General features: G+C 29.6%; 1 protein-coding gene across 1 annotated transcript; it reads right to left on the minus strand.

The window, feature by feature from the left end:
• Nucleotides 1–8,342: 8,342 nt before the first annotated feature.
• Nucleotides 8,343–9,866, minus strand: LOC114165217. The gene is made up of 3 exons (XM_028049877.1): nucleotides 9,051–9,866; nucleotides 8,762–8,905; nucleotides 8,343–8,585 (listed from the first exon to the last, which is right to left on the minus strand). The coding sequence occupies exons 1-3, from the start codon at nucleotides 9,864–9,866 to the stop codon at nucleotides 8,343–8,345; spliced, it is 1,203 nt and encodes a 400-aa protein (XP_027905678.1).
• Nucleotides 9,867–10,286: the final 420 nt, after the last annotated feature.

The raw sequence follows: 10,286 nt of genomic DNA on the forward strand, positions 1-10,286 counted from the left end.
ATCAATAGATAAAACTTTATATTCACATTGAGCATTATCAACATATCCATCAGTAGATATGTATGTGTGAGAATCTTCAATTTCTTCATCAGCAACATCTTTAGCAAAATTGACATGTCCATCAGTAGACATATTACTATGAGAATCATTATATCTATTAGTAGATATATCAGTGTGATGTGATTCTGGTGTTGGTTGATCTAACATTTGAATCGTGTACTCATTCACATTAGTGCTCAATTGTTCCATCCTTTGATTCATGCTCCTTAACATTATCATTTCATCCATTTGCTCAACTATCGTCTTCATAAGTTTTTCTAAGGTGGCCTCCATAGCTTTGTCTTTCAGTAGTTGACTTAAATCTTTCGACATTTGTTCAGCTCTAATGGCCAACTTTAGAAGCATATATTTTATTTCATGACGAAGTGCTCTAAATTCTAGGATTTCAGCAAATCTCGGATGGTATTGGAGGGAGGTATTAACAGTACAAAGTAATTCTACAAAGTTGTTGTTACTTGCATCCCCAATCATGGCATACAATGCTTTATCATTTCCATACCATTTTTGCTTAATATCTTTGCATCGTTGATCAGCTCGTAACTTTTCATCTATTGTGTCTAATTTCTCTCTTAGTCCATCCATTAATAATACAACTTCCTTATAGGATGGTTCATTGATTGTTGTAACTTGTTGTGATGATGCATGTTGTTGTTGTTGAGAACCAAATGGAACATATGATGACCGAGGTGGACACTCAGAATATGGGTTTTGCTCATGGTATGATGGTTGCTCATATTCCACAAAAGATGATCTAGGATATAGATCATTCAGTTGACGTATAGTTAACCTACTTAAATCAGGTGCAGAAGTAGGTGTAAAAGTTTGCTGCTAATAATCAAATGGATCATGTGGTTGCTGTGGATAATAATTATAGTTCACTTGAAAATCACACTGTTGATTATTTTCATTTGAAAAACTATTTTTCATTTTTGAGAGAGGTTTTATGAAAAGAAATAAGTTGAAAAGTTGTTGGATAGACTTCCAGGAAAGAGAGGTGTGTCTCAATGGACAACTTAAGTACCTTATCTTTCCTTAGCCAAAGTGTTTCCTAACTAGTTTCATAAATTTCGAAACAAAATTCCTCAAACGAAAACTATGCTTAAAAAAAATAAAGTAACTAAAAAAAATAACTAAAGAAAATAAAATAAATGTTAGAAAAAATTGAGAAAAAAATGTTAGTGATAAACAAAAATTAAAATCAAAAAGAATAAAATAAAATAAAAATAAGAACTAAAACGATAAAAATTCTAACCGTGTTTCCCAACAACGGTGCCAAATTTGATAACGTTGTCGTCAAGCGATCAAATTAATACTACTTATCTATAGCAAATTCAGTATTGCTAAGATAGTAGTTAAGGAAATAGAAAGGGTAAAGTTAACCTTAAGTCGTCTCCCAACGACCACGAAATTGATTTTTAACAAGTTAGTTCTTATAAAATCTATACAAAAGAGTTAGTCAAATAAAATAATAAAAATATGAGAGATAAACAAAGAAAGAAGTAGAATTGAAAAGATAAAAAAAAATAAAATAGAAACAATAGTAAAGAAAAATAGGTTGATTCCACTGCTTTTTCAAAATATGATTCATCATTGGTTTTCTAAAGATTATTGTTATTGATTTCTTGTTTAAGATTTCAAATTAATCAATGTAACTTCTCAATTAATTTGTTACTGTTCTTACTTTTAATCAAAGTAACTTCTCAATCAAAAGCAAGAACTTTGTAGATTAATCATAGTAAATTTAACTAAAGTAACTTCTCAATTAATTTGTTGTTGTTCTTACTTTTAACCAAAGTAACTTCTCAATCAAAAGCAAGAACTTTGTAGATTAATCATAGTAAATTTAACTAAAGTAACTTCTCAATTAAAATTTAAAAATCCTTATACTCATACGATTGTTATGTTATGTAGATTTAACACCATGCTAACTTGCTACAATGTAAAAATCATTATTTTTACTAAATTAAGAACCAAAAGACATAAATGAAAATAAATCACAACAAGAATCAAAAGAACAAAAAAAATTAATTGATCTAACCTCAGAATCCAGTTAAGAAATTACAATGGAATCTAGCCTTCCATGAAATACAAAATAAAAGAAAAATAGAAAGAAGAATAAAGAGAAAAAGGAAACAAACTTAGGCCCCCCTAAGGGTTCCAAAACTCCAAAGTCCCGAGCTTTTTTTTTCTTCTACTCCCTTTGTCTCTTTATATAGGACTTAGACTGGTTTTTTTGTTGCTAAAATTTCTCAAATATCTTTTAAAATAAAGATAAAGATAAATATTTAAAACTATTTGGAGACATATAGACTATTTAGCAAATATAGTTGGTTAATAATATCGATATCTAATATAATTAAATAAATAAATTAATTAAAGATATATGATAAATTATCACCAATTAATATTTGTATTAATTTTCCAAGTCAACCCTTTGCAATCTCCTTAAGTTATCTTCTAAATAATCCAATATCTTCGAGATATATTTGTTTGTTGTGGAACTAAAAAGATTCAAGAAGATCTTGTCATATTTAAAAAGATTTGGTAGTTATTATCTTTTAATATTTTATGATATAAATAAATAAGATAATTATTTAAAAATATCAAATAAAATATCTAAAGATATATTTTTCCCAAATTATCTTCTATCATAAAGATAAAGAAAACCGCAAAGTCCAATTTTTTGTTGCTCTCTTTTGGTTTAGCCAAACTTCTTCACTTTTTTCAAGCTTTCTTGTCTTCTTCATGCAATGCTTGGCTTTGATTTTTGTGATTTTGATAATTTCTTATTCTTGGATTTATCTTTAAGGTGTCATGAAACTTTAACCAATTTATTTCCATACTTCCATGAGCTCAACTTAGCTGTAACTGCACTAACACACCTCAAAATATCCAAAGAACATTTATGCAACTAAAAAGCTATTTTTAACATGTTTTTGTATCTCATGCTCAATAAACCCAATTATAGGAAATCCCAATTAAATCAATCCTTAAGCACACAAATTCAATTAAATAGCTATAATTAAACAGTAAATGAGGAAAAAAATACGCACTTATCAGGTACATATGGATTTTTACGCAAAATGAAATTAAGAATGATGAAATTGCTAGATACAAAGTACAATTGGTTGCTCAAGGTTTTCAAATAACTTGATATTGATTTGTGAAAAGACATATGTAGTGTTATTGGATGCAACAATATTGCAATATTTGATTATACTAGCTGCATAACAAGGTCTGCATTTGCATCTAATGGATGATGACCTATTTGTACGGTTCACTTGAAAATGATACTTATATGAAAATCCTTAAAGGATTTAATTTGCTAAACAAGGCAATTTTTAAAGAGGGTTATTCGATAAAATTGAACAAGCCCTTTTATTGATTAAAGCAATCAAGACATGTGTGGTATAACTGTCTTATCGAGTACTTGTTAAAGGAATGGTATAAAATGACCCTATTTGTCCTTGTATTTATATGAAAAGTTCCAAAAATGGATTTTCCATAATGGTTGTTTATATAGATCACATAAACATTGTTGGAACTCCTAATGAGCTCACAACGACAATTGATTGCTTAGAGAAAGAATTTGAGATGAAGGATCTTTGAAGGGTAAAGTTTTGTTTGAAATTAGAAATGGAGTATTTAAATAAATGTGTTTTTATACATCAAGAGGCTTATAAAATTAAGGTGCGTAAAATGTTCTAAATGAACAAGTCACATTCATTATGCACTCTAATAGTTCTAAGGTCGTTAGATGTTTATAAAGGCTCTTCTTAGACCTCAGGAAAATGATGAAGATCTTCTTGGTCCAGAAGTACCATATCTTAGTGTTATAAAAGCACTAATGTATCTTGCTAATCATACTTGACCTGATATTGTATTTGTTGTAAATTTTTCAAGCAAGATATAGTTCTTCACTACAATGGATTGGAGTAAAACATATACTCTGTTACCTTAAGGGTACTACAAATATGGAATTATTTTATCCAAATGATTCAAAATCAAATCTAATGGGTTAATCAGAGACATGTTATTTATTATATTCTCACAATGTCACAATGGTTTATCACAAACAAGATATTTGTTCACATGTGGTAGCATAATGATTTCATGGCAATATGTGAAAGAGGCCATAACAACAACATCATCAAAATCATGCATAATTCTTAGCATTACATGAGGTAAGTAATGAATATGTTTAGTTAAGGTCTATAATTCAACATGTGCGACAAACTTGTGGTCTATCCTTGAGAAGAATGGAATCAATAACCATATATGAAGACAATAGTGCATTGTTCAATTGAAAGGATGATGTAGAGATCTAAAAGATTTGTTCATGTGAAAATCTAGCACATTTATTTATAAAGTCTTTGCCAAGGAGAACTTTAGAGCGATTGGTTCACAAGATTGGACTTCGTCTTCTTAATGATGTAAGTTTACATGAGGGGGAGAAATAAAAGATGTAAAACACAATATTATATAGAATGGCGTACTCTTTTTCCTTCACTATGTTATCATCCCAAAGGGTTTTTCCTAATAAGGTTTTAACGAAGCACATTCTTTTATCCATGACACCCAAAGGGGAGTGTTATGAATTGATGGTCGTCCATTGATTTGATGCAGTTACTCATATGATTAATATAATTGATACTCATACGATTCATTACTCTTTATGTAAATATTTGTATTAACTAGTTGATTTGTTTCCTTTATGAATTACATGTTGTATCTGTAAATAGGACTTTTTCCTATCAGTAATAATGTACAAAAAAGTTGCTTCCCATTCTTTCAATCTCTATTCTTCCTTTTTTTTTCCTCCTCTATTATTAGCTTTATTTTATAATACCAGTGCAGGAAGGGGAATATCAACCACAATCAAATATGCACCTGAAGATCAATACAAAATACAATTGACAAATATTCATAAATTTTAAGATATATATATATATATATATATATATATATATATATATATATATATATATATATATATGCACTACTAGAAAATGATTAATCTTCTTAAACTATCCAACTGGACAATTCAAGATTGAATACATTTAAATTATTAGTATTGTCTCCTTTTAAATTATATCTTACAAAATACAATTTTTACGGAAAAAAAAATTTGGAGACAATAAATAATTATCGTATTCAATCTCAAACAGAAAACTAAGGCTAACACGATATATTTAAGCATATAATGAATAACATATCTAACATCCAAATAAGTGGCATAAAAAAATATAGACTCACATTAAAATTAAAGGTTAGTAGATTATGCACTTGCGAGCATGACACGTGAGCAACAATAAAGATACAAAAGGCGTTTTCATGCCAATTAGGTGCACTACCAACCGCTAGCACTCCCAACTTGGTGCACACTACAACGTTTGAATAAATATTACTTGCAAAACAGATAATATTCCAATCCATTACAATAAACTACATGGACTTTCTCTTCCAACCATCTTTCATTTCACTAAATTGCCCAAAACATATAACATTCATGCCACCACCTTCAATGCACAAAAACGAATAATAAACCCAAAGCACATAGACAGTAATATGAAAAACAAAAATATCACAGAATCACTCACTAGTGGAATTTAAATTCAGTAATATGTGGGAAATAGAGAACTGGCGGAAGAAGCACCACGAATTCGAAGAGGACTCGCTATCGTCAAAGCAAGGAAGACAAAACAGAGCTGCTACCACTGCACACCACTGCGTCATGCGGAGCCACTGCCCTCGATGGAAAACCCACCACCAGAGCCGCCGCTGACGGGAGGAAGAACCACCCAACACCACCGTTGTTAACAACGCTACCACCACAACCACCGTTCACCGTCGCGATGAAGAACCCATTGCAGAGGGCGAGCCGAACGCGAAGTCGTAGAGTGGAGAAGAAGAAAGCAGCGCGCAGGGGAGGAAGAAGGCGAAGCTTTGCACGAAAAGGTTTCCCCAATAAATCTCTAAATTAAACTTTAGGCCTCAGTTCTAATTAATAACCGAAGCATATAACCTTAGGCCTCGGTTAAAATTCCACCCAAGGCATATAAGGTCCCATTTTGGCCTTGTTTGTTTTAAACTCGATGCCTGTAACTTCCACCTAATTAATTAATAATAAAATTTGAATATTTGCATAGGTTTAGGCTTCGGTTATTTTTTAACCAAAGCCTATAGGTTCCCAGTTTCTGTTATATGCTTCGGTTTACTTGCAACCGAAGCCTATAACATTTAATTAAAAAAATGACACCGGATTTTGATAGGCTTTCGGTGCGCTGGAACCGAGACCTAAGGCTGAGGTAAGAAGCGAAAACTGCACTAGTGTAACAACTTATATATTTTATACAAAATCATTTTTAAATGAAAAAATGAATTTATGTAAGTAAAATATAAAATTTATATTTAGTTTAACAAACAAATATCATAATTATTTTTATGAGAACATTTAAACTAATGTTTATGCAATTAATATATTTTAATTACTTAAAAAGGATAAATATTAACATTAATTAAAGAATATTAGTTATAAATTTAATATAATTAAGTGTTTATTAAATTTAATCTTTGATACAAACATATGCATTACAATCTCATTTATAATTTTCATTAAGAACTTTAGATATTTAAAAAATAAGTCATCGTTTCTATATAATTTAAATTATAAAACTTTTACTAAAAGTATAAATTAAAACGTATATATTTTAAAAAAATAAAATTATAGTTGTATTTAATTTTTTAATATACGGTTACACATGTAATCATAATACTTGATGTAAATTTTTAACTACATAACATTAAAGTATTATATGGTAATAAAATTTCTTAATACATATTCTTAATTTGGGTTGTTCTATTACAAATGTATTATAACATTCTAAAATTGTTAATATCATTAATTATCAATAGCAATAGAGGTTTTATACCAAAAATAAATCAATTTTTTTTTCATGATCATCTTATAAGTTTTAAATATAATGCCATAACTTTCCATACATGGTTGTTTCTAAAGTAAAGAAAAGAGGATAGCATTTTTGCTACGTATAAGTGTTTACATCGTTTGACAACATTGGTTGTCATAAATTTTAAGATATACATCAAACATTTGATGTAAATTTGTTTATATTTCTACACAAAATCTTGTTCTTCCTCACTTCTCAATCGCGTTTCTGAAATTTTGACTATCTTCCTTGGTTGTTGCTTCGACGAGTGTGTTCCTAAGTACATTGGTGATCTAAAGTGTATTTTTCTTTTGTCTTAGTGAGTGGTTGTTTTTGTTTGATTGAATTGTCGGTTAAAAGTTTTCATGTAGGTTAATGATCTAAACCTCCGTTTAGTCTTTTAAATTTATATTGTGGTTATTTTAAGGAATCTAAATCATGATAATGTATAAATGCCTTTATTGAATTTTTGTTGTTTTGATAACTTGTTATATCAATGTTTACATTCGATATTGTGAATATCGAAATTAATATTTAAAATTAAGTTAAGTAGATAAAAGTAATTATATTTTTAAAATTAAATTCAAAATATTGGGATCAACCAAATAATGCATCAACCAAAATTATATACACCAAATAATGCATTGACCAAACATTATAACATAAATAAAACCATCACAAACTAAGCGGGGGTTAAAAGTAAATCAACAATAATACTAACACTAATAAGTTGGAAATGATATTCATGTATTAAACCTATTTTCAAATTAAATATGCAAAAACATAAATTTAGCAATGATGCATTAAGATTGTTAATTTCGTAAAAGGATATATAATTTATTATAAAATGTATTACAAATTAATATAACAAGTGTATATAAGATTTAACGTAATATCTATAGGATTAAGTGTCCTAGATATTTTGAATTCCGTTTTACAAAAGTGAATTGTAGGGATCCCTACATAGATGTAAAAAAATATCTTGGATAATACGAGAGAAAACGTATTCATTTTCAGCTTTTGTGTTTATTCCTTTCCCTTAATCTTCACTTTGGCGTGATTCGTAATTAACTATACTCATTCTTTTATTATTAATGGATTCAATTTGACATTTGGTTCACAAAAATCTTTATTTTTAATGTACAAGCTCAATCAACATAAAAATGATTGTATACCATTTAACCTACCAAAAGAACATGATCATAAACCAGGTAATGGATTAAAAGTAAGACAAAATTAATACATATAGTGATGATCTAGAATTGGTATTGATGTATTACGATTATGGTATAAATTATATAAGTCATTACAGAAAGATAAATAACTACTTTCACATCAAATTTCCTTCAAATACTTGTTTGGTATTTGGTCTGCCAAGTAAATGTAGAAATGCCCCATAGCTCCGGTACGAAACTTGTTTTCATATACGGATTCCAGTGTTAGAATTTCACCATCTTCGATCATGATAGAACCGGGTTTAGGATAACAAACTGACATTCCAACTAGGTAACCCTTTTCATTTCCTGCTTCTTTTCCAGTTCCGTATTTTGGATTTGAAGTGCATAAAACCCTTCCATCCTAAGTTAAGCATAATCGTAAATATAGAGATGATTCAATAAACTTTTTAATTTCTTATAAAGATATAAAAATATGAACAAAATTTATTCCTAATGAATATATGAATTACACAAAATGTAATGTAAGTTTATCTACATGATACAACTTATATGGGAACAACAAATATCAAATTTTACCTGTCCATACAGAGTCACATTGACAACACCGGTGTGCATATGAGCAGTGCCATATATAAGATAACCACCTTTTGTCATTGGGATGTTTGCTTTCTTAACATGAGGGATGTCATTGTCATGATTTCTTGGGATCGTATACTCTGCCTATAACAAATTGAGAAATTTACTTTACTCACATACCAACGAAAAAAGTAATTAATAGCCTAATACTTTTGTTTGGAAAATAAATGAGTTTCAAAAGTTTGCTTATGATTTGTAAGGTATTGTATGTATTAAGTAAATGATCTACCTGACAATCATGAATTGGTGTAGAACCATTTGATCTTACACGATCAGTTGAATCAAGTATATAGAACTTAAGAGGCACTTGTTGTTCATCCCAATCAACCCACTTTATTTTGTATCTTAGGGAAAGCTTTCTCGTTGGGCCACGAAAACCATTTCTTAATTTGCATTGTACGTTATCTTGACAACAAAAGATTCCTCCTTTATAATTTCTAGGCAACAATTGACCATTAATGCCCGTTGTGACATTGTAAAAGTCCTTTGGGAGATTCATAAGCTTACACCTACACTCTGTACAACCTTTTCTATCTTGTGTTCCACGTGTATCAATAACCATGATGCTAAACAACCATTTTTCTTTAAACCCATGCTTTATTTTTGTAGGATTCCCTAATTCAACTGCAAAAGGATCTGGAAGATTTGAAGATGTTCCTCGCGATTCTGCTCCCAAGCCCCAATAATGTGGAAGCAAAAAACCTTGGCATGCACCATCATTTCTTTCAAATTCGATACCATTGCGAAGGTCGTGAGATTGTTTAATGTACTGTGACATGGTAATGTTTTCAATGTATTTTACAGCAAACCAATGATGAAGGTAAGTTTCATACAACGGTACTGAATTACCATCTTCATCAACTACTTCAACATCAAAACTCTTGACCCCAATGTGACCCCTTGGAATGTCAATATCTAATAATGTTTTCACCACAATTTTTCCTGGTCCCACTTCAAAGTTTTCAGACAAAAAAGTAGCTGACTTTATATGATTTTCATCAGGCTCTAAAACAACTGAGTGAGTTGTGTCAAATAGCAACATCATTATTGAAAATAAAATTACTGCTCCTCTAGAGATAGTCCTCATATGAACCTACAGAAAAATTGTTTCCATTAGCCATGACAATATGTGTATATGGTCATTCATCTAATAATCTTGTAGATGTTTCAAAATATGGGGAAAACATGTCAATTCGATAAGACTGAAAAGAAAAGGCAAAGTAATAGAACATTGACAATAAAATGTCCATACCATATAAGAAAAAGATATTGTGTTGATCATGGTGATGATTTTTTCTTAGATGAAGATGTATGATCTTTCAAATTTTAAAGCAGGTAAATTTATACGTATATGAAAATGATTACTAGTTTTATATATGGTGGATCACTAAAAGATGATATATTCAGCATAACTAAATTTTAAATTGTTGTTGGTTGTCTCTTTTCAGTTCGTTGTATTAGGTGT

Source organism: Vigna unguiculata, chromosome 10 (assembly GCF_004118075.2).
Source record: "Vigna unguiculata cultivar IT97K-499-35 chromosome 10, ASM411807v1, whole genome shotgun sequence".
Classification (NCBI taxonomy): Eukaryota; Viridiplantae; Streptophyta; class Magnoliopsida; order Fabales; family Fabaceae; genus Vigna; species Vigna unguiculata.

What these genes read in the sequence shown, in the direction of transcription:
- LOC114165217 (XM_028049877.1), bottom strand. Translation starts at nt 9,866, where the DNA reads ATGATGTTGCTATTTGACACAACTCACTCAGTTGTTTTAGAGCCTGAT. An exon ending in CACCAATTCATGATTGTCAG is followed by an intron (nt 8,906 to 9,050) that starts GTAGATCATTTA and finishes AATTTGTTATAG; the next exon opens with GCAGAGTATACGATCCCAAG. An exon ending in ATGTGACTCTGTATGGACAG is followed by an intron (nt 8,586 to 8,761) that starts GTAAAATTTGAT and finishes TGCTTAACTTAG; the next exon opens with GATGGAAGGGTTTTATGCAC.